Consider the following 25838-nt stretch of genomic DNA (forward strand, 5'->3'; position numbering starts at 1 on the left):
GTGGTGTGATCTTGGCTCAGTGCAATCACCACCTCCCTGGTTTAAGTGATTCTCTTGCCTCAGACTCCCAAGTAGCTGAGATTACAGGCGCCCACCATGACGCCTGGCTAATTTTTGTATTTTTAGTAAAAATGGGGTTTCACCATGTTGGTTGGGCTGTTTTGGAACTCCTGACCTCAAGTGATCCTCCCACCTCAGCCTCCCAAAGTGCAGGGATTATAAGCGTGAGCCAGCGCACCTGGCCAATTGTACCTTGCAATAATCAAAATTTAAAAGGGCTCCATTTTTCTTTTAGAATGCTACAGAAATGCAGGAAGTAGCTGATAATAATGTGAGTAATCATGAAGTTAATAGTGATAATCCTCTAGTGGAGATGGAATTAATTTAAAATTCAGTAATAATGTGGTGGTTTCTATGTAGAAGCTGCAACTTTGCTTTTTTTTTTTCAATTTTTAATTTTTTGAATAGAGATAGGGTCACGCTATGTTATCCAGGTTGGTCTTGAACTCTTGACCTCAAGCAATCCTCCTGCCTCGCCTCCCAAAGTGCTGGGATTACAAGTGTGAGCCACCATGCCTGGCTAACTTTACTTTTAATGAAACTAGACCACAATGAAAAGTGAAGTGTCTATAGTAAGTCATGGCTTTTTGTTTCATTCTTTAGGACATTCTGCTTCAGACAAGGTTCAGCTGAAGGTAAGCAATTGATTAAAAAGAAGCAAAAGCCTTAGTATTACAAAGTAAGACATGATGAAAAATCACCGGAAATTCAATGAAAAAAATTTATCTCTTAATTTATATAGTGCTTTGTAATTTACAGATATTTGACAGTTAAATACCTAACTTACAGATGAAGAATATGAGGTTCAGAGAGGTGAAGTGACTTTTGTGAGTCCACCTGACTAGGAAGGAAAACAGCTAGAAAATGGAGCCAGGCCCCCCAGACCCAGCCATTGTGCTTTTTCTGCTGTGTGTAGGTGGCCTGGAAATTTTTGGGGTTTTGCTTTTATATATCATGTTCTGTTTCACTTCGGGGGCAGAGGGTGGTGGTGTGCAGTTTGATCCCAAGATGCACTAAATCCATTACTCTATCCTTTTATAATTTACATTTGAAAACAGGCTGGCTTACACAAATACATCCCAGAGTAATTAAAAGTAATTGAAAATTTTTATCTCCTCCTTTGAGGTTTTTTTTTTTTTTTTTGAGACGGAGTTTTGCTCTTGTTACCCAGGCTGGAGTGCAATGGCGCGATCTCGGCTCACCGCAACTCCGCCTCCTGGGTTCAGGCAATTCTCCTGCCTCAGCTTCCTGAGTAGCTGGGATTACAGGCACGTGCCACCATGCCCAGCTAATTTTTTTTTTTTATTTTTATTTTTGGTATTTTTAGTAGAGACGGGGTTTCACCATGTTGACCGGGATGGTCTTGATCTCTTGACCTCGTGATCCACCCGCCTCAGCCTCCCAAAGTGATGGGATTACAGGCGTGAGCCACCGTGCCCGGCCTAATTTTTTTATTTTTAGTAGAGATGGGGTTTCACCATGTTGACCAGGATGGTCTCGATCTCTTGACCTCGTGATCCACGTGCCTCAGCCTCCCAAAGTGCTGGGATTACAGGCGTGAGCCACTGCGCCTGGCTGTTTTTTTTTTTTTTAAGATGGGATCTCACTCTGTAGCCCAGCCTGGAGTACAGTGGCAGGATTTCAGCTCACTGCAACTTCTACCTTTCAGGTTCAAGTGATTCTTGTGTCTCAGCCTCCTGAGTAGCTGGGATTACAGGTGTGTGCCACCACACCAGGCTAATTTTTGTATTTTTAGTAGGGGCAAGATTTTACCTTGGCCAGGTTGGTCTTGAACTCTTGACTTCAGTGATCCACCCACCTGGGCCTCCTACAGTACTGGTATTATAGGTGTGAGCCACTACGCCTGGCTTCCTTTGTGTTTTTGTGGTGTGATTTTCTCATGATGGCTTGTCAAGTGGCCGTGCCTGTATGTGGGCAAGCTCAGATAGGAATGGACAAATTCAGAGCATTGAGTATGTGGTAGTGACTGTGTCTAGGACTGGGCAGCTATAGATTTAGACATACCTGGGCTTATATATGGTTTAGGTTAAGGGAACCCCTTAAGTAAGAATGTGAGTGTTCAATGAAAGGGCCATATATGCAAAGCATCCTCCACATGCTAAAAAAGGACAAGGCAGAAAAGTTTAGTTTGCTGGTAAAGGGTATTTTATTGGAGACAGAAGCATGGTCTTGGCAGCCACAAGATAGGTAGCTCTCTGCATTGTTACTCTCCAGACCCACGGCTTATATACCATGAGGAAAGAGTATACATGTTCCAGCAAGATAATTAAAGGCAACCCTCTTTAATTGTCAAGAGGGCAAGAATGCTATATGCATTGTAGCCAGTAATTTGTGTGATAATATCAAGGTTCACATGTTCTTTCACAGAAGGCAATAAATAAAGTAGGAATCAGGAGGCATTCATGAAACTGGGGCTAATCAGAAGTTAACATGGTGGATTAGCATCCAAGATGGAGTCACTTTTGTCTCCACAGTCAGTATAGATATTTAAGGCCATGGTTACCGCCTGTGGAGGAATGTCCTATTTAGACAGGTCTGGGTATGAGATTAGACATAGAAGAATTTCGTTTGTCTTTAATAATGCTTTTTTCCTATATTGTATCTGGTGTGTTGTATCACTATAAAAGGAGAAAAACTCATTGCCTTAATCCGATCAAGAATTTATTCTTTCTCAAGTTATAGATTATAACCCATTAGTAGATCTTGTCAACTCTCCCAAAAGACCAGAAAACCAGAAACAAAACTACCTATCACAATAAGAGACAATACCATTGTGACAGAATCTTAGTGTACTGTTTTGGAAGAGCAAGTTCAAGAGAAAATATGTATAAGGCTTGGGGATCCTGGGCTCAAATGGCTTAAGGCAGGTTTTTCAAGATGGTAAACTGGTTGGTATTGGGCAAAGTTGGGGACATGATATTTTAGGATTGGCAGACACAATGAAGAGAGTGTCTTAAAGTGTATCTTGATAACTGTTAATAGGATAATCTTTTTGTCCTAGGAGTAATCTGTTGTCTTGATAGGAGAACAGTTTGCCCAAATGAGCAAACTGTCAAGATAGATTCGTTTGCAGAAGTTTTCTGTAACAAATAGAGAAATTATTTATTAGTCTTGTCTTTTTGAGCAGGAATTTTCTGCAACAGTTATTTTGACATAGATGTTATGAATTCTCAGACTTAAGCTGCATAGATCTATATAAGTTATCTCAATCTTGAAATTAGTTTAATAGGACATAACCTGCATTTTTAACAAATGAAGTAGAACAGAATTTTAAATTTCTGTTTTATATATTTTTTTCAGTTCTATATACACATATGTACTAGTTCAAGATGACAAAATGTAAAAATTTTTGAGGATCTTAATCAAAAAAGTTTGAGACATACTGTAAATCCATTGGTAAAGGATTAGCTCAGTTATTAGAATACTATTCTTAATATCCCAAATCAGATTTTAATGATGTTTATAACTATCACCAACAACCTATCACAAGACAATAAACTTAAATTTTTTTTTTGTCATATTTTCATGTTGACAAAATCACAGGGTACTTTAACTTTTTTATCAATATTGTTAGAAATTAACATGTATATAACAGTGGATGTTTTCATGTGCTAAAAACTGATGGTGTTAAAGTATTCTATAAGAAAACATACTTTGTACTTCTGTAAAAAGTCACAATCTTTTAAATACAGAAAGTAAGAAAGTATAAATCTCTGTTTCTCCTCACCGAATGTAATACTTTTTAACAGCAGTAAATTTCTAGAATATTAAGAGGCCCATTGCCATATACATAGGGATGCCCTCAATGCTACTTAATATTACCTTTTAAAAAAAATATTCTACTGGGCTGGGCGCGGTGGCTCACACCTGTAATCCCAGCACTTTGGGAGGCTCAGGTGGGTAGTTCACTTGAGGTCAGGAGTTTGAGACCAGCCTGGCCAATATGTTGAAACTGTGTCTCTACTAGAAATACAAAAATTAGCTAGGCATGGTGCCTGTAGTAGCAGGAGAATTGCTTGAACCCAGGAGGTGGAGGTCGCAGTGAACCGAGATGATGCCATTGCACTCCAGCCTGGGTGACACAGCAAGAGACTCTGTCTGTGGGGGGGGGAAATATATATATATGTAACAAATCTGATAGGTGAAAGTAGTTCAAAAGGCTGATATACTCATTTTTTTGGTACATAATAATAAAAGTATATATATACTTTACAGATATATAGAATTCAATTTCTAGAATCATTCTAGTAATCCTTTGGAATTTATGTTTCTTTTGTTATTTTGTTATTTCTTTTGTTATTTTGGAACCCTTTTTTGTTTCAAATAATTCATTTGTCATTATCTTCTAGTTCTAGGAACTGGGCTTTTCTAGTACTAGTGCAATCTATTGAAAGCAAAATATTTTTCTTCTTTTCTAGCCTCTTTTACTCAGATCAATCATTAACTTCCATGTTATTATTTAACTATAATGCTTTTTCTATTTTTAAACAGAACAATGACAAAAGTGAATTTCTGTCAACAGCACCTTGTAGTTTAAGAAAAAGATTAATAGGTACGTATTTCTTTTTACATGACGTTTTTATAAAAAGTAACATCTAAATAAGAGACAATAATAGTTAAGTATATAGGTTCTAGATTTAGAATGCTTGGGTTTTTAAATCTTTGGCTTTTAGCTGTAACACTTAGCACCATGTCTTTCACATTATAGTCAGTGTATATTGAAGTCAGCTAAAAGGGTCTTTCCAGTGAAATAACATGCCTTTTATTTGTTTTGAGATAGTTTGGAAATGATTCTATTGATTTCTTTGGAAATTTTATAATGAAATAATATTAAACAATCATAGTTGTAGTAAGTGTTAAACAAAATCAAGTAAACAGACATGGCTTCTGCTTCCTAGGAAATTAAAAATGGCTTCAGATTTTTGAACATTTAACTTTGGGGCAAATGACTAGACCTTTATATATCAGAAAGATGTCAGCTTCTTTCATACTGTTGACCCTTGACAATAATAGTATTAGCCAACATTGTTAAATTCAGCTGAACATCAGGGCTTCATACTTTATAGCCCTTTCTTTTCAAGGTATTAATTTCATAGAGTTGTTAAAACTGTATTTTTAATCATCATAAAAATGGTAATGCTAAATGATTTGGTATATTAAAGCAGTAAAAGATCTGTATAGTTGTGAATGTTATTTCATATCAACTATATCCTATGTCTTATGTTTTCTCCTCATCCCAAAGATGAGTTGGTTTTTAGACAGAAGGTGAACTTCCCTCTTCCTTCTTAATCACCACAAAACATGTATACCTACATGGAGGAAGCATATATGTAAATAAGGTAGAGACATTTTCTGGTACCTGCTACCACTTCTAAGCTGTGCATATATCATGAGCAGCAGTCAATGTGCATCTGAATCTGCTAAGCTCTATATGCCCACAAAATCAAGCCTTTTTTTTTTCTTTTTTTAATATCTGTATTTGTTATATGCTGACTCGGGATAATCCTCTGCAGTATTTCTATTGTTCAAAATAAATACACTGGTTTATTTGAAGTTTTTTCCCTCATATTTTGGGAGTTCACTTTTAAAAATAGTTTTATGCCTGTTGAGTGTGAAACTGGCTTTATTCTTATTTGGTAAGTGTAAAACTAGCTGTATTATTTCTGGGTAGTCGTGGGGGTGAGGTTGTGATTTGTTGAAAAAGATAATTCTTGAATCAACTCTGGGATGGTGTATGTGTGTGTATTAGTAATAATTATAATCATTACCATTTATTGAGTGCTATATTAGAATGATGTTTTCGGTAGGCAGCAACAGAGAAATCTATAATGGTAATTTAAGCCATAGACATTTAATTATCTCACATCAAAACAAGTATAGAGTTGCAAGTTCCATGGTTGATGTGACTCAACAGTATCATTAAGGACCCAGATTCTTCCTATCTTTTTACTTTGCCACTAGCATTTTTCATCTTTAGGTTTGATACTTCATATTGCAAAATGGTTTTCATAGCTTTAAACGATGGGCATAAATAGGGGCTTTTCTTCTGTGAGGAACATCTTTCCTAGAAACTGCCAGCAATTTTCCTTCAATTCATTGGTCAAGGGGTCATATATAGTCAACCATGGTTGGAGCGGAGCCTGGGAAAGCAGGTATCTAGTAGAGGGAAAAGGCAGTTACCATGATTCATCCCCTAGGGTGGGGCATATTGCCATATCTTGCAAAATTGGAGATCTGTTAGCAAGCAAGAGGGAAGGAGAATAGTGTTAGGTATGATTAACCATTTTTATCACAGTTCCTGTGTGTCAGGCATATTAGTTGCTTTATATACATTTCAGTGTAATCTTCACAATGATTTATTAAACTCTGTACTATTAATTGGATAAATAAATGAACTGGTACTGAGAAAATTTATTAATTAGCTCTGGTGAAATCATGAGCCAATAATGACAAAACCAGAATTCAGACTCTTACTTCAGAGCCCACACTCTTTCCTTTACTCCACAGTGCCTCTCTTGTCAAACCATGAAATTGTCCGAATTGCTATTTTTCCCCCCACAGTTCCAAGGTCTCATTCTGACAGTGAAAGCGAATATTCTGCTTCCAACTCAGAGGATGATGAAGGGGTTGCACAGGAATATGAAGAGGACACGAATGCAGTCATATTGAGCCAAAAGATTCAAGCTCAGAATAGAGTAGTTTCAGCTCCTGTTTGCAAAGAAACACCTTCTAAAAGAATGAAAAGAGATAAAACAGTAAGTGAAGAGAGAGACTTTAACCTTAAAGAAAAATTGTATAGTATCTCAAAGGTATTCTACCCTAAGAAATCCATATCTCTCAGAATAGTATGTTTTCTTCACTTTTCTCTATTTTCGCAGCCTTCCACATAAATTCCCATATATATTTGTTTCTACTTCTGGGCTTTCTATTCTGACCTGTCTAATATTAATGAATTAATACCATAGTATATGTAAATAGTATATGCTAAAAGTGATATCTCAAGTCTGTTGTATAAAAATGAACTTTTTAGGCCGGGCACGGTGGCTGACGCCTGTAATCCCAGCACTTTGGGAGGCCAAGGTGGGTGGATCACCTGAGGTTAAGAGTTTGAGACTAGTCTGGCCAACATGGTGAAACCCTGTCCCCACTAAAAACACAAAAATTAGCCAGGCGTGGTGTTATGTGGCTGTAATCCCAGCTACCCAGGAGGCTGAGGCAGGAGAATCAGTGGAACCCAGGAGGCGGAGGCTACAGTGAGCCAAGATCACACCATTGCACTCCGGCCTGGGCAATAAGAGGGAAAATTCGTCTCAAAATAAATAAATAAATAAATAAATTGTTAAGTATACTATGGGATTAGAATTTAAAAAATCACAAAGAAAAAATGAACTTTTAAGTAAATATTAATTGGACAATTGGAGGCATGAATTCTCAGTGTATATTGTTTTTGTAATACTGTCAATGTGTTCGAGTCAGTGTAATGAATGATGTTGCTAGAGACCCATGTTAAGTCGTTTAGAAGAACACTGCAGGCACCTCACTTTAGAAAATTATTCTGGTCCTCTGTCTAAAGAACAATTGAGGAGCCTGCTGCTTAAATAGCTTTCTGTCCCTTCCTTGCCCTAGAATTTAGTCCTGCCCAAAATCAGAAGAACACGTAGTGTGGGAAGAAAATTCCACTTTACTGGAATAGTAGGCCAGTTTTTTGGTTTGTTTGTGGGATTTTTTTTTCTTCTGTTACCTTGCAGTTGATTTCCTCCTCAGCCATGCTAATATTAAAGGATCTGCTAAGACTATTTGAAGCCAGGCATGGTGGCTCATGCCTGTTATCCCAGCACTTTGGGAGGGCAATGTGGAAGGATTGCTTGAGGCCAGGAGTTTGAAATCAGCCTGGATAATATAAGACCCGGTCTCTGCAAAAAAAAAAAAAAAAAATTTAAAAATTAGCCAGGTGTAGTGGTGCATGGCTATAGTCCCAGCTACTTGGAAGGCTGAGGTGGGAAGGATCCCTTGTGCCCAGGAAGTTGGGGCTACAGTGAGCTGTGTTTGCACCACTGTACTCCAACCTGGATGACAGAGTGAGACCCTGCATCAAAAAAGAAAGAAAAAAAAAGAAAAAAGACTATCAGGAAAAGCAAAGATCCTGATATGTAAAACGATCTCTCTTTTTTTAGTATAAACGGAAATTACATATTGTAACTCAGGAATCAGTTTTAGGAACAGACTACTACTTCACCTAGTCATTTCTTTAACTTACATGATCCTAGTAATTACTCAGTTTTATTACTGAAATTAAGTATGTTTGGTCTGTAACTGGTACTATTGCTTTAAAAAGAAAATACTACCAAAGAATGTCACGTGTCCTATTTTATATTAATATTACTGTCTAATATTGATATAAGACAGATATCTGAAGCTACTAAGGACTGACTACTCTGTTCACTTTCAGAGTGACTTAGTAGAAGAATATTTTGAAGCTCACAGCAGTTCAAAAGTTTTAACCTCTGATAGAACACTGCAGAAGCTGAAGAGAGCTAAACTGGATCAGGTATGTTGCAAGGAATGTTACTTCTAAATTTTTCTTACTCTGTCCTGAAAAATAGGCTACGTAAGCAACAGATTTGAAAAGTATATACAAGTAGAATTACTGTCCTGATCAAATGAAATACAAGGTAATATGATTATTACTTCTTTTATTATATAAATAGTAAATAGGCTGGGCACAGGTGGCTCACACCTGTAATGTCAGCACCTTGGGAGGCCAAGGCAGGAGGATTGTATGAACCCAGGAGTTTGAGACCAGTCTGGGCAATATAGGGAGACCTTGTTATCAAAATTTAAATAAATAAATACATAATTTCCTGGATTCAACAGACTGTAATTAGGCATTTTTTCCCTCTTACTGGTTTATCATTTCTTCAGGATCTATGATAATCATCAGGGTCATACTTCCTTGATATCCATGTACCATTAATCTCTGTTATTCATTTAACCTAAGTATTCACTAAACCTCACACTGGTCATAAAACAGTGACTGCAATCTGACTTTCTCTCAGTTAGAAACTTTACAAAAAGTAGAGGCTCTTCTACTTGAGGAGATTATGGAAAACTTGCCCAGTGTGGTAAGGTAACAAGGTTACTATGTACTATGATTCCAGTAGCTCATTTTACAAAAAAATACCATATAGTTATACTTGCCTGGGGTTTTACTTCTTTTTTTTTTTTTTTAATTGCATTTTAGGTTTTGGGGTACATGTGAAGAATATGCAAGATTGTTGCATAGGTACACACATGGCAGCGTGATTTGCTGCCTTCCTCCCCGTCACACTATATCTAGCATTTCTCCCCATGCTATCTCTCCTCAACGCACCACCCCCTGCTGTCCCTCCCCTATTTCCCCCCAACAGACCCCAGTGTGTGATGCTCCCCTCCCTCCGTCCATGTGTTCTCATTGTTCACCACCCGCCTATGAGTGAGAACATGTGGTGTTTGATTTTCTGTTCTTGTGTCAGTTTGCTGAGAATGATGCTTTCCAGGTTCATCCATGTCCCTACAAAGGACACGAACTCATCATTTTTGATGGCTGCATAATATTCCATGCTGTATATGTGCCACATTTTCCCTGTCCAGTCTATCATCGATGGGCATTTGGGTTGGTTCCAGGTCTTTGCTATTGTAAACAGGGCTGCAATGAACATTCGTGTGCATGTGTCCTTATAGTAGAACGATTTATAATCCTTTGGATATATACCCAGTAATGGGATTGCTGGGTCAAATGGAATTTCTATTTCTAGGTCCTTGAGGAATTGTCACACTGTCTTCCACAATGGTTGAACTAATTTACACTCCCACCAACAGTGTAAAAGTGTTCCTATTTCTCCACATCCTCTCCAGAGGATTCAAAACATTCAAAATCAATAAAAAATCTGTTGTCTCCAGATTTTTTAATGATCGCCATTCTAACTGGCGTGAGATGGTATCTCAATGTAGTTTTGATTTGCATTTCTCTAATGACCAGTGATGATGAGCATTTTTTCATATGTTTGTTGGCCTCATGTATGTCTTCTTTTGTAAAGTGTCTGTTCATATCCTTTGCCTACTTTTGAATGGGCTTGTTTGTTTTTTTCTTGTAAATCTGTTTTAGTTCTTTGTAAATTCTGGATATCTGTCCTTTGTCAGATGGGTAGACTGCCAAAATTTTTTCCCATTCTGTTGGCTGCCGATTCACTGTAATGACTGTTTCTTTTGCCATGCAGAAGCTGTGGAGTTTGATTAGGTCCCATTTGTCTATTTTGACTTTTGTTGCCAATGCTTTTGGTGTTTTGGTCATGAAGTCCTTGCCTACGCCTATGTCCTGAATGGTTTTGCCTAGATTTTCTTCTAGGGTTTTTATGGTGTTAGGTCTTATGTTTAAGTCTTTAATCCATCTGGAGTTAATTTTAGTGTAAGGTGTCAGGAAGGGGTCCAGTTTCTGCTTTCTGCACATGGCTAGCCAGTTTTCCCAACACCATTTATTAAACAGGGAATCCTTTCCCCATTGCTTGTTTTTGTCAGGTTTGTCAAAGATCACATGGTTGTAGATACGTTGTGTTGCCTCCGAGGCCTCTGTTCTGTTCCATTGGTCTATATCTCTGTTTTGGTACCAGTACCATGCTGTTTTGATTACTGTAGCCTTATAGTATACTTTGAATTCCAGTAGTGTGATGCCTCCCACTTTGTTCTTTTTGCTTAGAATTGAATTGGCTATGTGGGCTCTCTTTTGGTTCCACATGAAGTTTAAGGTGTTTTTTTCCAGTTCTGTGAAGAAGTCATTGGCAGCTTGATGGGGATAGCATTAAATCTGTAAATTACTTTGGGCAGTATGGCCATTTTCATGATATTGATTCTTCCTAACCATGAACATGGAATGTTTCTCCATCTGTTTGTGTCCTCTCTTATTTTGTTGAGCAGTGGCTTGTAGTTCTCCTTGAAGAGGTCCTTTACGTTTCTTGTTAGTTGTATTCCTAGGTATTTTATTCTCTTTGTAGCAATTGTGAATGGCAGTTCGTTCTTGATTTGGCTCTCTTTAAGTCTGTTATTGGTGTATAGGAATGCTTGTGATTTTTGCACATTGATTTTGTATCCTGAGACTTTGCTGAAGTTGCTTATCAGTTTCAGGAGATTTTGGGCTGAGACAATGGGGTCTTCTAGATATACAATCATGTCGTCTGCAAATAGAGACAATTTGACTTCCTCCTTTCCTATTTGAATACCCTTTATTTCTTTTTCTTGCCTGATTGCTCTGGCTAGAACTTCCAGTACTATATTGAATAGGAGTGGTGAGAGAGGGCATCTTTGTTTAGTGCCAGATTTCAAAGGGAATGCTTCCAGTTTTTGCCCATTCAGTATGATATTGGCTGTTGTGTGTCACAAATAGCTTTTATTATTTTGAAATACGTTCCATCAATACCTAGTTTATTGAGGGTTTTTAGCATAAAGGGCTGTTGAATTTTGTCAAAGGCCTTCTCTGCATCAATTGAGATAATCATGTGGTTTTTGTCTTTGGTTCTGTTTATGTGGTGAATTACGTTTCTAGATTTGCGTATGTTGAACCAGCCTTGCATCCCCGGGATGAATCCTACTTGATCATGGTGGATAAGCTTTTTGATGTGCTGTTGCATTCAGCTTGTCAGTATTTTATTGAAGATTTTTGCATCTATGTTCATCATGGATATTGGCCTGAAGTTTTCTTTTCTTGCTGAGTCTCTGCTGGGTTTTGGTATCAGGATGATGTTGGTCTCATAAAATGATTTGGGAAGGATTCCCTCCTTTTGGATTGTTTGGAATAGTTTTAGAAGGAATGGTACCAGCTCCTCTTTGTATGTCTGGTAGAATTCGGCTGTGAACCCATCTGAACCTGGGCTTTTTTTGGGTGGTAGGCTCTTAATTGCTGCCTCAACTTCAGACCTTGTTATTGGTCTATTCAGGGTTTTGACTTCTTCCTGATTTAGGCTTGGGAGGAGGCAAGTGTCCAGGAATTTGCCCATTTCTTCCAGGTTTACTAGTTTATATGCATAGAGTTGTTTGTAATAATCTCTGATGATGGTTTGAATTTCTGTGGAAGCTGTGGTAATATCTCCTTTATCGTTTTTTATTGCATCTATTTGATTATTCTATCTTTTGTTTTTTATTAATCTGGCTAGTGGTCTGTCTATTTTGTTGATCTTTTCAAAAAACCAGCTCCCGGATTTATTGATTTTTTGAATGGTTTTTTGTGTCTCTATCTCCTTCAGTTGTGCTCTGATCTTAGTTATTTCTTGTCTTCTGCTAGGTTTTGAGTTTTTTTGATCTTGCTCCTCTAGCTCTTTCAATTTTGATGATAGGGTGTCAATTTTAGATCCCTTCTTTCTTCTCATGTGGGCATTTATTGCTATATATTTTCCTCTAGAGACTGCTTTAAATGTGTCCCAGAGATTCTGGTATGTTGTGTCTTCGTTCTCGTTGGTTTCGAAGAACATCTTTATTTCTACCTTCATTTCACTGTTTATCCAGTCAACATTCAAGAACCAGCTGTTCAGTTTCCATGAAGCTGTGTGGTTCTGAGTTAGTTTCTCAATTCTGAGTTCTAACTTGATTGCACTGTGGTCGGAGATACTGTCTGTTATGATTTCCGTTCTTTTGCATTTGCTGAGGAGTGATTTACTTCCAATTATGTGGTCAGTTTTAGAGTAGGTGTGATGTGGTGCTGAGAAGAATGTATATTCTGTGGATTTGGGGTGGAGAGTTCTGTAAATGTCTATTAAGTTTGCTTGGTCCAGGTCTGAGTTCAAGTCCTAGATATCCTTATTAATTTTCTGTCTGGTTGATCTGTCTAATATTGACAATGGGGTGTTAAAGTCTCCCACTATTATTGTGTGGGAGTCTAGGTCTCTTTGTAAGTCATTAAGAACTTGCCTTATGTACCTGGGTGCTCCTGTATTGGGTGCGTATATATTTAGGATCGTTAGCTCTTCTTGTTGCATTGATCCTTTTACCATTGTGTAATGTCCTTCTTTGTCTCTTTTGATCTTTGTTGGTTTAAAGTCTATTTTATCAGAGACGAGAATTGCAACTCCTGCTTTTTTTTGCTCTCCATTTGCTTGGTAAATCTTCCTCCATCCCTTTATTTTGAGCCTTTGTGTATCCTTGCATGTGAGATGGGTTTCCTGGATACAGCACACTGATGGGTTTAGGCTTTTTATCCAATTTGCCAGTCTGTGTCTTTTGATTGGGGCATTTAGCTCATTTACATTTAGGGTTAATATTGTTATGTGTGAATTTGCTCCTGCCATTTTGATGCTAGCTGGCTGTTTTGCCCATTAGTTGATGCAGTTTCTTCTTTGTGTTGATGCTCTTTACCATCTCATATGTTTTTGGAGTGGCTGGTACTGGTTGTTCCTTTCTATGTTTAGTGCCTCTTTCAGGAGCTCTTGTAAAGCAGGCCTGGTGGTGATGAAATCTCTGAGTACTTGCTTGTTGGCAAAGGATTTTATTTTTCCTTCACTTATGAAGCTTAGTTTGGCTGGATATGAAATTCTGGGTTGAAAGTTCTTTTCTTTAAGGATGTTGAATATCGGCCCCCACTCTCTTCTGGCTTGTAGGGTTTCTGCTGAGAGATCTGCTGTGAGTCTGATGGGCTTCCCTTTGTGGGTAACCCGATGTTTCTCTCTGGCTGCCCTTAGCATTTTCTCCTTCATTTCAACCCTGGTGAATCTGATGATTATGTGCCTTGGGGTTGCTCTTCTTGAGGAATATCTTTGTGGTGTTCTCTGTATTTCCTGGACTTGAATATTGGCCTGCCTTGCCAGGTTGGGAAGTTTTCCTGGATAATATCCTGAAGAGTATTTTCCAGCTTGGATTCATTCTCTCCGTCACATTCAGGTACATCTATCAAACGTAGATTAGGTCTTTTCACATAGTCCCGTATTTCTTGGAGACTTTGTTCATTCCTTTTTACCCTGTTTTCTCCAATCTTGCCTTCTTGTTTTATTTCATTGAGTTGATCTTCGACCTCTGATATCCTTTCTTTCTGCTTGGTCAATTTGGCTGTTGAAACTTGTGCATGCTTCACGAAGTTCTCGTGTTGTGTTTTTCAGCTCCATCAATTCATTTATATTCCTCTCTAAGTTGTCTATTCTCGTTAGCATTTCATCAAATCTTTTTTCAAGGTTCTTAGTTTCTTTGCATTGGGTTAGAACATGTTCTTTTAGCTCACAGAAGTTTCTTATTACCCACCTTCTGAAGCCTGATTCTGTCAATTCATCACACTCATTCTCCATCCAGCCTTGTTCCTTTGCTGGTGAGGAGTTGTGATCCCTTGTAGGAGGAGAGGCGTTCTGGTTTCGGGTGTTTTCATCCTTTTTGCGCTGGTTTCTTCTCATCTTTGTGGATTTATCCACTTGTTGTCTTTGTAGTTGTTGACTTTCAGATTGGGTCTCTGAGTGGACATCCAGTTTGTTGATGATGAAGTTATTTCCTTCTTTTTCTCAGTTTTCCTTCTAACAGTTAGGCCCCTCTGCTGTAGGACTGCTGAGGTCCACTCCAGGCCCTGCTTGCCTGGGGATCACCTGCAGCAGCTGCAGAACAGTAAGGGTTGCTGCCAGTTTCTTCTTCTGCTATCTTTGTCCCAGAAGGATACGTGCCAAATGTCAGTCTGAGCTCTCCTTTATGAGGTGACTCTTTGGATATACAGGGGTCAGAGAACTGCTTGAGGAGACAGTCTGTCCTTTATAGGAGCTCAAGTGCTGAGCTGTGAGCTCTGTTGTTCATTCAGAGCTGCTGGGCAGGTACGTTTAAGTCTGCTGCAGCAGAACTCATAAACCCCCCTTTTTTTTCCCCGCAGGTGCTTTGTCCTCGGGAATTAGGGCTTTATGAGTTTCTGTTGTGCTGCTGCCTTTTTATAAGGGCTGCCCTGCCCAGTGAGGAGGTAGCCTAGTCACTGTCTGCCTGCAGAGGCTTTGCTGAGCTGCTGTGGGCTCTGCCCAGCTGCCATGTGAACTTCCCTGCAGTCTTGTTTATACGGGTTTAGTTAGAACTGCCTGGGCAAAGCCGGCCCACCTCTGTAATGGTGGACTCTCTCTGTAATGGCAGGTTGACTCGGCAACGGCAGGCTCAGTAATGGCAAACTACCTCCCTAGTGGTGGACTGCCTCAGTAATGGCGGACATCCCTCCCCCACAGAGCTGGACCTTCCCAGGTTCAGCTGTGCTTGCTGTGAAACTCTCAACCCAGAGCATTTCCAATTGCTGTTTTTTGTTGGGGTGGGACCAGCTGAGCCTGATCACCTGGCTCCGTGCCTCAGAGCCTTTTTTTTAGTTGGAATGGTCGACTCTCTGCCAGATGTTCGAGTCGCCTGTTGAAAGGCGCTAGGATCTGTGTGATTTCCCGTGCGGCGATTTCCCCGCTGCACCAGCTCAAACAGCGGTGCTGAGATTCGCGACTTTTTTTTGCCCAGGAATCTCCTGGCCTGGTTCCCTGTTTTAGTCCCCTTTTTAATCAGATGAATGAATGATTCTGCCTTCCCGGAGCTCCCAGACCTGTGTATTTTGTACGGAGAACCGCCGCCCCCGGGCACCAGCAAAGCAGCAGCGCCGGCCAAACCAATCACGCTGGCTACCCATGGGGCTCCTCCGCCTGGGAATCTCCTGGTCTGTGGGCAATAAAAATCCATTTGGAAGCACGTCATCCACTCACCCTCTGCACTTTCACTGGGAGCTGCAATCCTGAGCTGCTCCTAATCGGCCATCTTGGATCCAACCTACCAGGGTTTTACTTCTCTAAGAGAGGAGACAGAACCATCTGAATGAGAAAATCTTTGTCAGTAGTAATTGCAATTGATAATCTAAGTCTTGGCTCATCGGTAGTGAGACTCAGATCAGAGAATATAAGCAACATGGACAAATGACTCTAGACTCACAATAGGACTTCATCAGACTTAGAAGCAAAAAGATCTCTAGGAGGATAAAAGAAACACCTGTCAGTAAGGGAGAGGAAAGCCTTTCATTGATCATAAACATAGCATAACTAACCAATATAATCTTCCGTAGTATGTGACAATAAGCATTTATTTTTCAGGTTTGTGTGTCAGTCAGAGGTTGGTTGATCTAGGATTTGCTCCGTGTTTCTCTTCCTCATTGTACCAGCAGGTTAGCTGAGGCTTGTTATTCTCACGACTGTAGCAGCGACATAAGAGAAAAAGTGGGAAAACACACCATCTCTTAAAGCCTAGGCTCAAAACTAAATTGCCAGTTCTGCTTCATTCTAGTACAGCAAATCACATGGCTGAAAACAAAGTCAAAGGGCAGGGAACTATGTATGCTCCACCCATTTAGTGGGAGGAACTGCAAAATCACATGACAAAGGATATGGATACAAGTGGGGAATACAAGTGGTGGCTCAGGCTTGTAATCCCAGCACTTTGGGAGGGCAAGGTGGGCGGATCACCTGAGATTGGGAGTTCGAGACCAGTCTGACCAACATGGAGAAACCCCATCTCTACTAAAAATACAAAATTAACCAGGCATGGTTGTGCATGCCTGCAATCTCAGCTACTCAGTAGGCTGAGGCAGGAAAATCGCTTGAACCCAGGAGGTGGGGGTTGCGGTGAGCCAAGATCATACCGTTGCACTCCAGCCTGGGCAACAAGAGCAAAACTCCCTCTCAAAAAAAGAAAAAGAAAAAGAAAAAACGAGTCGGGGACACTAGGGTTGAAAGTGCAATTCTCCATGGATATTAAAGTTTGAAATGAGGCTGGGTACGGTGGCTGACACCTGTAATGCAAGCACTTTGGAAGGCTGAGGTGGGTGGATCACGAGGTCAGGAGTTCGAGACTATCCTGACCAACATGGTGAAACCTTGTCTCTACTAAAAATACAAAAATTAGCCGGGCGCGGTGGTGCGCACCTGTAATCCCAGCTACTCAGGAGACTGAGGCAGGAGAATCGGTGAATGCAGGAGATAGAGGTTGCAGTGAGCCGAGATGGGCCACTGCACTCTAGCCTGGGCGATAGAGTGAGACTCCGTCTCAAAAAAAGAAAAAAAAGTTTGAAATGAAAGTACATATGTGAGATAATATTCTAGAATTCACTCAAGTGTGAATATGCTCAGATAATCCCGTGTAAATGACTACTGGAAAAGATACGAGTACTTTCTCTGCTTTTTCAGGGCTTTGAACTTCAGAAGGGATAAGAGAGTTTTTTTTTAACTACCTACTTAACAATTTTATTTAAAGGTAGTCCTGTTTTGCTTTATGTGGTTAAATAAACACTATAGAAGCCAGAGTACCTGGAATATTTATTGCAACCCTAATCTTCAGTATTTAAAGAATATTTTACTTGAAAGGTGGTGGAATCATGAAAACATGGTAGTGCCAGAGTGAAGATGCATGTGTATCTTTTTGCTGGAGTTTTCATTTCAAAAAATGGTCTCTATTTGATTCACCAGCATGAATTTCCAAGTTTGGGGTACAGGGCAATGCACTTACCTTGGTTTATTTATATTATTGTTTTTTAAAATTTTCAATACTTATCAAAGATAAAGGATCTGTGAGAAACAGCTTTTGGAAAAGTAGCAGTGATAACATGTTTATTTTACTAATGATAATGGTAAGTAAATTATAAAGAACCTTTAATGTTTTCTGAAAAAATGAAAGCCTTATTCTTGAAGTTTATAATCATTTAAATGGTTCTGGACAAAACTTACCAAATTCTTTACTGTTATTACTAAAAAGAATGTTAACAATTTTAAGAAAACAAATCATTTTTGAAGAATTTTATCAGTTGATACACCCATTGCCAAACCTGATTAAAGTAATATTTCAATTGGCTTCTTGTAAGCTCAACTTCTAAGGAAATTGTTTGTTTGGATTGATTTGCTGTATGTAGTTTGAGAATGACTTTTCCCCCCTCCTTTTTTTTTAAAGCAAACTTTGCGTAGCTTATTGAGCAAGGTTTCTCCTTCCTTTTCTGCTGAACTTAAACAACTAAATCAACAGTATGAAAAATTATTTCATAAATGGATGCTGCAATTACAGTAAGTATTATTACAGACCCTTGTAAAATAATCATATATAATTTTACATGAATCTTTATGTTAAATCAAAGTAAGTTAACATCTTTTTACAGTGAGTTTGATATTCATATATAATAATAAATGGAAAAATAGACATTCTCCCAATTTTATGACTCAGATATAGAAGTATCACTTTATTGTATGGCTATTCCCAGAAATTCTAGTTTTTAAGAAATTCATGTGGTTTATCAGACTTGACAGTCATTGATAAGATAAATAGCATTTCTTAGAATTATGTTATTGGTTTAAAAAACTTGAATATTTAATTTGCCAAGATTAATAAATATACCAATTAGTTCTGTAAAAGTTTCTTTAGAAAAAAAAAATTTAAAAAGGAAAAATTATATATATATATATACACACCAATTAGATTTTAATCCAGTTTTCCACAGCATAGTTTCTTAAATGAAAGGATAATATTTACTTTAATCTTATGTATGTAACTATACTTCCAGAATTTTATGGGCAGATTTGTCTTATAAACATTATTTTACTATTTTAACACTATTTCCTAGAATATTTTTTCACCTTTATTTTCACATACCTCAGATTAAATTTTAATTTTTCATTAAAATGCCTAGAAGAGTGACTGAAATCAAAACATAATATTTTCTTTTATGATAATTACTTTTATCCTTGCATTTAAAAAGACTCGAACATAAGGAAGTACTTAAAATGTACACTAATGTGAATATACATGCACACTCACAGTTACATTGTCACTGAGGTAAGTAAGAAGGGCCAGGCACTGTGACCCACAGCCGTCATTGCAGTGCTTTGGAAGGCCAAGGCAGGAGGATTTCTTGAGCCCAGGGGTTTGAGGTTACAGTGAGCTATGATTGTACCACTGTCCTCTAGGTTGGACAACAAAGCTGTCTCTCAAAAAGAAAAAAAAAAAGAAAAAAGAAAAATGTCTACCAAGCCCTTTAGAACATAGAAATTGTCCACAGTTGCCCCCAGCTCATTTGACCCTGGACCCTGGTTTTCTTTTGCCAATAATATGTCCAAGAGTTATGCTAGGAAGGGGCCGGGCACAGTGGCTCACACCTGTAATCCCAGCACTTTGGGAGGCCGAGGCGGTTGGATTACCTGACATCAGGAGTTCAAGACCAGCCTGGCCAACATGGTGAAACCCCATCTCTACTACAAATACAAAAATTAGCTGGGCATGGTGGCGCATGGCTGTAATCCCGCTTACCCAGGAGGCTGAGGCAGGAGAATCACTTGAACCCAGGAGGTGGCGGTTGCAGTGAGCCAATATTGCACCATTGCATTCTAGCCTGGGCAACACTCTGTCTCAAAAAAAAAAAGTTATGCTAGGAAGGGAATGGTAAACTTGCCTGCAAAAACCTCAGCTCCTCTCAATAATTATTTATGGATCTATGCATTATAAATTTGTAAAGTTACTCTTCACTCTAATCCTGTCCCCAGCCCATCATTTTTTTTTCTCCCAGTATGTCAACTCAGATAACTGAATTTGCTTTGCTTCTCAGACCAGATCTTAGCATCAGCAAGATCATTGGAATTGCTAGCTCACTGATCCTTGCCTCTTTATTTCTGCTACTTCTACCTTGGTAATCTCTATCTTTGGAGGTTACTTCTTTTCTGTTCTTCCATTTTTAGGTTATCCTGCATTGCCAGAAAGCATCACATACTATTTCTGCTTGACCTTTGTAAACAATCACGGAGCTGGACTTTAGCTTCACCTCTAGCGCTTGGTGTTCTGGGTGGTCTCATTCACTCTCCTGGCTTCAGTTGGTTTCTGTATATGAATGACTCATGTAACTGTTACCTCCAACCCATACCTTACTCTCAGTAGCAGACCAGGATATCTGAATGTATATTAAAAGTTTCTACTTGGGGCTGGGCATGGTAGCTCACACCTGTAATCCTAGCACTTTGGGAGACTGAGGCGAGTAAATTACGAGGTCAGGAGTTCGAGACCAGCCTGGCCAAGATGGTGAAACTCCGTCTCTACTAAAAATAGAAAAAATTAGCCAGGTGGGGTGGTGGGCACCTATAATCCCAGCTACTCGGGGAGCTGAGGCAAGAGAATCGTTTGAACCCAGGAAGCGGGGTTGCAGTGAGCTGAAATCACACCACCGCACTCTAGCCTGGGCAAAAGAGCAAGACTCCATACAAAAAAAAAAAGTTTCTACTTGGATGTCCTGTAAATAATTCAACATGCATAAAATTAAACTCCTCTTAAGCCCATTGTTCCCACTTTCCCCTGCTATCCAGCAGAGTGAATGAGTGAATGTTAGTCATTCCATTTGTGTAGTTGCCTATCTGGCAGAAAACTTAGTCTTTTTTGTTTTTATTATTTTATTTTTTATTTTTTAAAGAGACAGAGTCTCACTCTGGCGCCCAGAAGGGTGTGAGCACAGATCAAGGTAGCCTCGACCTTCTGGGCTCAAGCGATCCACCTCAGCCTCTGGAGTGGCTGGGTCTGTATATATGTATGCCGCCATGCCTGGGCTAACTTTTTTTTTTTTAATTGTGTAGAGATGAGGTCTCAACATCTTGCCTAGGCTAGTCTCAAACTCCTGGGCACAAGCAGTTCTCTTGCCTTGGCTTCCCAAACTGCTGGGATTATAGGTGTGAGCCACCATGCCCAGCCCCGAGTCATTCTTAAGTATTCTTTTCCTCACTCTCCACATCTAATCAGTTTCCAAATTTTAGTGTTTGACTTCTTGACGTGTTACATTTTTCCCTATAACAACTAAGTTCATCTTCCACAGTTTTGTTCCTTCCTATTCATTTTCAAACATAGCCAATATGATCTTTCTGAAAAGAAGATGTTACTTTCCTACTTAAAAGCTTTCTGTTAATCCCTCATTAGTTACTTTTAAATGTTCATTTTTGGCCAGGCATGGTGGCTCACACCTGTAATTCCAGTACTTTGGGAAGCCAAGGTGGGTGGATCACCTGAGGTTAAGAGTTTGAGACCAACATAGTGAAATCCCATCTCTACTAAAAATACAACATTAGTTGGGCTTGGTGATGCATGCCTGTAATCCCAGCTACTTAGTAGGTTGAGGCAGGAGAATTGCTTGAAACTGGAAGGTGGAGGTGACAGAGTAGGGAGGCCTGGGTAACAGAGCAAGTCTCTGTCTCAAAATAAATAAGCACTTTGGGAGGTCGAGGCTGGTGGATCGCTTGAGGCCAGGAGTTTCAGACCAGCCTGGCCAACATGGTGAAACCCCGTCTCTACTAAAATTATAAAAAAATTAGCTGGGTGTGGTGACAGGCACCTGTAATCCCAGCTACTTAGGAGGCTGAGGCAGGAGAATCGCTTGAACCTGGAAGGCAGAGGTTGTAGTGAGCTATGATGGTGCCACTGCACTCCAGCCTGGGCGACAACATAAAACTCCATCTTGAAAAAATATATATTATTAATTAATTTTTTTAACAGACACTGTCTTACTCTATTGCCCAGGCTGGAGTGCAGTGGCACCATAATAGCTCACTGCACTCGCAAAATCCTTGGCTTAAGTGATCCTCCCAGCTCAGCCTCCTGAGTAGCTGGAATTATAGGCATCAGCCACCACACCCTGACAATTTTTAAATTATTATTTTTTTAATAAAAGTATTTTTGGCTAGACGTGGTGGCTCACACCTGTAGTCCCAGCAATTTGGGAGGCCAGGGTGGGTGGATTACTTGAGCCCAGGAGTTCAAGGCCAGCCTGGGCAACATGGCAAAAGCCCATCTCTACTAAAAATACAAAAATTGGCCAGGTGTGGTGGCACATATCTGTAGCCCCGGCTTCTTGGGAGACTGAGGCAGAAGAATTGCTTGAACCTGGGAGGCTGAGATTGCAGTGAGCTAAGAGAGCCACTGGACTCCAGTCTGGATGACAGAGTGACACTCTGTCTCAAAAAAAAAAAAAAAAAAATTATATAAACTTTTTTGCCTTTGCCTTCCCAAAATGCTGGGATTATAGGCTTGAACCAGTGCACCTACCCCTTTCCTGTACTTTTTATACACTTAATTTAAGGAAACTGGTTGATAATAAACTTGGCAATAAGAATTATTGAACTTTAATTTCATGAATACTATCTTTCCTAACAGCCTTGGGTTCAACATTGTGCTTTATGGTTTGGGTTCTAAGAGAGATTTACTAGAAAGGTTTCGAACCACTATGCTGCAAGATTCCATTCACGTTGTCATCAATGGCTTCTTTCCTGGAATCAGTGTGAAATCAGTAAGTTTCAAAAATGTTAAAGGAAAAACATTATATCCTCTGCCAATTCATGCCCCCACATAAATGAGGATGCTATATCTCATTCTGGAGTATTAAATTTAAAGAATTTTTGTTTTAGCCTTCACAGTGGTAGGATTGTATAGTGCTTAATACTATGTGTTTGGACGCAGAAGAATCTAGCTTTGAAACCATCTTTGAATGTCCTGCCTTGTAACTGACATGTATTAAAACTTAGGAAACTGTTAGCTTTGTTTACTATATTGAGTATCAGTGGTACTTCTGAAGGAGGGAATTATGGGGTCTTCAGTTTTGTTATATAATATGAAAATGCTTTATTAGGCAAAAACTACATACTATGAAAATGCTTTAAAATGCAACAGGATGGGATGTGAAGGCTGTAGTTTTATAATACTTTCATCATAGATTATTTTTATTTCAAATGCTTAATATCTCTTCATCATTTGAACATTAAAGCTGTTGGGTGCTGGATACTGAGCCATGTAGTATACCTTTTTTAAAGTGTCTGTAGTGTTTGTGTCCTGTATCCTTTGATAGAACTGTATTTTCCTAATGTTTCTTATGTCCTTGGGAGCTTTTTCATTTGTTTTTCCTGCCCTCTTATATTACCTATTACCTTTACATCTTTGCTGTTCTTTTTGTTTTCTTTTAGCCACAACTTAGGCCAAAAACAATGAACTAGATATACTCAAGTACCAGTAGAATTTTTAGAAGTAATTTTTCAAACTTTTGGAAAATCCAAATTCATTTTTAATTTATTAAAAAAGGGTTTGATTTTCTAGTTGTATTTGTCCTATATGACAATAAATTGTAATTAATGTGGTACCTCTTGCACATTCATGATATAGGTCCTGAATTCTATAACAGAAGAAGTCCTCGATCATATGGGTACTTTCCGCAGTATACTGGATCAGCTAGACTGGATAGTAAACAAATTTAAAGAAGGTAACATGAAGTAGATGCTCTGTAGTTTTAGGGTAAAGTTAAGCATATACCTCTACTTATTCATGTATTTATATACATACAATATTATTTTATTTTTTGGTTTTTTGGGGGGCGTTTTTTGAGACAATCTCTCTATTGCCCAGGAGTGCGGCGATGCGATCATGGCTCACTGCAGCCTTGACCTCCCAGGCTCAAGCAGTTCTCCCACCTCAGCCTCCCAGGTAGCTGCAGTCACAGGCGTGTGCTGCCATGCCCAGTTGATTTTTTATTATTTGTAGAGATGAGGTCTTGCTATGTTGCCCAGGGTGGTCTCGAACTTTTGGGCTCAAGCAGTTCTCCTGCCTTGGCCTCCCAAATGGCTGAGATTATAGGTGTGAGCCACCACACCCAGCCCAAAAAGATTATTTTAATGATGGCACTTATCTCAGTGCTCTGAAATAATTTGTCCTTTTGCTATGAACTTTTTCTGTGAATGTAACTAATAGGAAAGAAAAAAGTTAGTCTCACTTTCTTAAATTTGTATATCCAAAAGCCCCTTATTTCAGAATAATTTTCTAAGTTAAGTTTTGCTTGTGTATAGTGCCTCCATTTGAGTGGTACATCTTTGTCTGATATTTTTATATTGTTTAATGTTTTTATAAAACATTATTTCTTGGCCGGGCACAATCCTGGCACTTTGGGAGGCCAAGGTGGGTGATCTACTGAGTTCAGGAGTTTGAGACCAGCCTGGCCAATATGGTGAAACCCCATCACTACAAAAATGCAAAAGAATTAGTCAGGCTTGGTGATGCATACCTGTAGTCCCAGCTACTTGGGAGGCTGAGGCAGGAGAACCACTTGAGCCCGGGAGGCAGGGGTTGCAGTAAGCCAAGATTATACCACTGCACTCCAGCCTGGGCAATAGAGCAAGACTCCATCTAAAAATAAATAAATAAAAATTTCTTTATTTTGTTTATATGTCACTAAATTAGGATAATTTTATATATACTAATATCTCTGGTTCTTTTGGTGTGAATGTTTTGGTTATGTATGTCAGAAAATTGGAAATAGTATTATATAGTCTCTGACAGTTAATTGCCATTTTGTAATGACTGAATTAAGAATTAAGAGAAGTAATTGAGAATACCTAACTGCTTTGATGGATAATTTTATTGATAACGACAATAATCCTAGCTCTATTTCTATAGTACTTTTATCTTGTCAATATTCTAGCATATTCTTTAGTTTTCTCTTCATTTTGTTTAACCTGAAAAGCTTTCTGTCCCAAATTTCCCTTCACACTTCTACACCCATTTTATCTACAGTCCTCTATAGAAATGGACAGTATTTTTTTTGGGTTTTTTTGAGACTTGCTCTGTCACTCGGCTAGAGTCCAGTGGCATAAACATGGCCCACTACATCCTTAACCTTCTGGGCCCAAGTGATCCTTCCAACTCAGCCTCTCCATTAACTGGGACTACAGGCACACACCACCTGCCTGGCTATTGTTAAAATCTTTTGTAGAGATGGAGTCTCACTATGTTGCCCAGGCTGGTCTCAAACTCCTAGGCCTCAAGGGATCCTTCTGCCTGGGCCTTCTAAAGTGTTGGGATTACAAGCATGAGCCCAGCCTGACAATAAACATTTTTATACCAACTCTACACATTTGAAAACAGGTAGACTTGATTCTTATTATTCACAAATTCTCTAATAGCAAATTTACCTGCTCGCTAACATTTATTTGTAATCCCAAAATCAATATTCTTGGCACTTTTGCAAAGTGAGACATGCACAGAGTGGCAAAAAGTTCTCATTGCCCAATGTACACATTCTAAGCAGAAGTCAAACAAGGCAATGCTCTGCCTTGTTTCAACTCTCATACTATAAACAAGTGTCCTTTTCACAGTCTGTTCAGTGCTACATTTTTCACATTTTTCTGCTTTTATGTTAGTGATTTGGCTGTTTAAAATGGCCCATAAGCATAGTGTTAAAATACTGTCTAGTGCTCCCAAGCACAAGAAGGCTGTGATGTGCCTTGAGAGAAAAAGATATAAACTTCCTTCGGTTATGAGTTAGTGTTCTTGACTGTGAATTCTGTGTTAATGGATCAACAGTGTATATTAAAAATAAAGGTGCCTTTAGGCTGGGTACCGTGGCTTATACCTGTAATACCAGCACTTTGGGAGGCCAAGGCGGGCACATCACTTGAGGCTGGGAGTTTGAGACCAGCCTGGGCAACATGGTGAAACCCCGTCTCTACTAAAAATACAAAAAATTAGCCGGTCCTGGTGGTGCACATCTGTAATCTCAGCTAGTCGGGAGGCTGAGGCAGGAGAATTGCTTGAACTTGGGAGTTGGAGGTTGCAGTGAGCCAGTATCACACCACTGCACTCTAGCCTGGCCAACAGAGCGAGACTCTGTCTCCAAAATAAATAAATAAATAAAAATAAAATTGCTTTTAAAGAGAAGCACACATAAAACAAAGTTATACATTGAACCTAACCCTGTATTTCCTCTGGGAACA

At 39.1% G+C, this 25838-nt stretch overlaps 2 protein-coding genes across 5 annotated transcripts in view; one reads left to right on the forward strand and one right to left on the reverse strand.

Annotated features, from left to right (window-relative positions):
- Positions 1-25838, forward strand: part of ORC2 (origin recognition complex subunit 2) — a 57688-nt gene that overhangs the window by 20344 nt on the left and 11506 nt on the right. For all 4 annotated transcript variants that reach the window (XR_001106416.3, XM_064373186.1, XM_012446126.3 and 1 more), the window contains exons 7-13: positions 664-695; positions 4573-4633; positions 6643-6836; positions 8531-8629; positions 18019-18128; positions 22240-22372; positions 23239-23335. Coding sequence is in view for 3 of the 4 variants with exons in the window: in XM_064373186.1 (XP_064229256.1) it covers positions 664-695; positions 4573-4633; positions 6643-6836; positions 8531-8629; positions 18019-18128; positions 22240-22372; positions 23239-23335 (726 nt within the window). In the remaining variant the exon portion in view is untranslated. The remainder of the gene's footprint in view (positions 1-663; positions 696-4572; positions 4634-6642; positions 6837-8530; positions 8630-18018; positions 18129-22239; positions 22373-23238; positions 23336-25838) is intronic.
- The window catches only part of NIF3L1 (NGG1 interacting factor 3 like 1), a 45544-nt gene continuing 35557 nt past the window's right edge, over positions 15852-25838 (reverse strand). The window contains exon 7 of the mRNA XM_064373195.1: positions 15852-15874. Coding sequence (XP_064229265.1) covers positions 15867-15874 — 8 coding nt within the window. The 3' untranslated portion in view covers positions 15852-15866. The remainder of the gene's footprint in view (positions 15875-25838) is intronic.

The sequence above is a fragment of the Aotus nancymaae genome, unplaced genomic scaffold, assembly GCF_030222135.1.
Source record: "Aotus nancymaae isolate 86718 unplaced genomic scaffold, 86718_ANA_hifiasm-v0.15.2.pri h1tg000008l, whole genome shotgun sequence".
Classification (NCBI taxonomy): Eukaryota; Metazoa; Chordata; class Mammalia; order Primates; family Aotidae; genus Aotus; species Aotus nancymaae.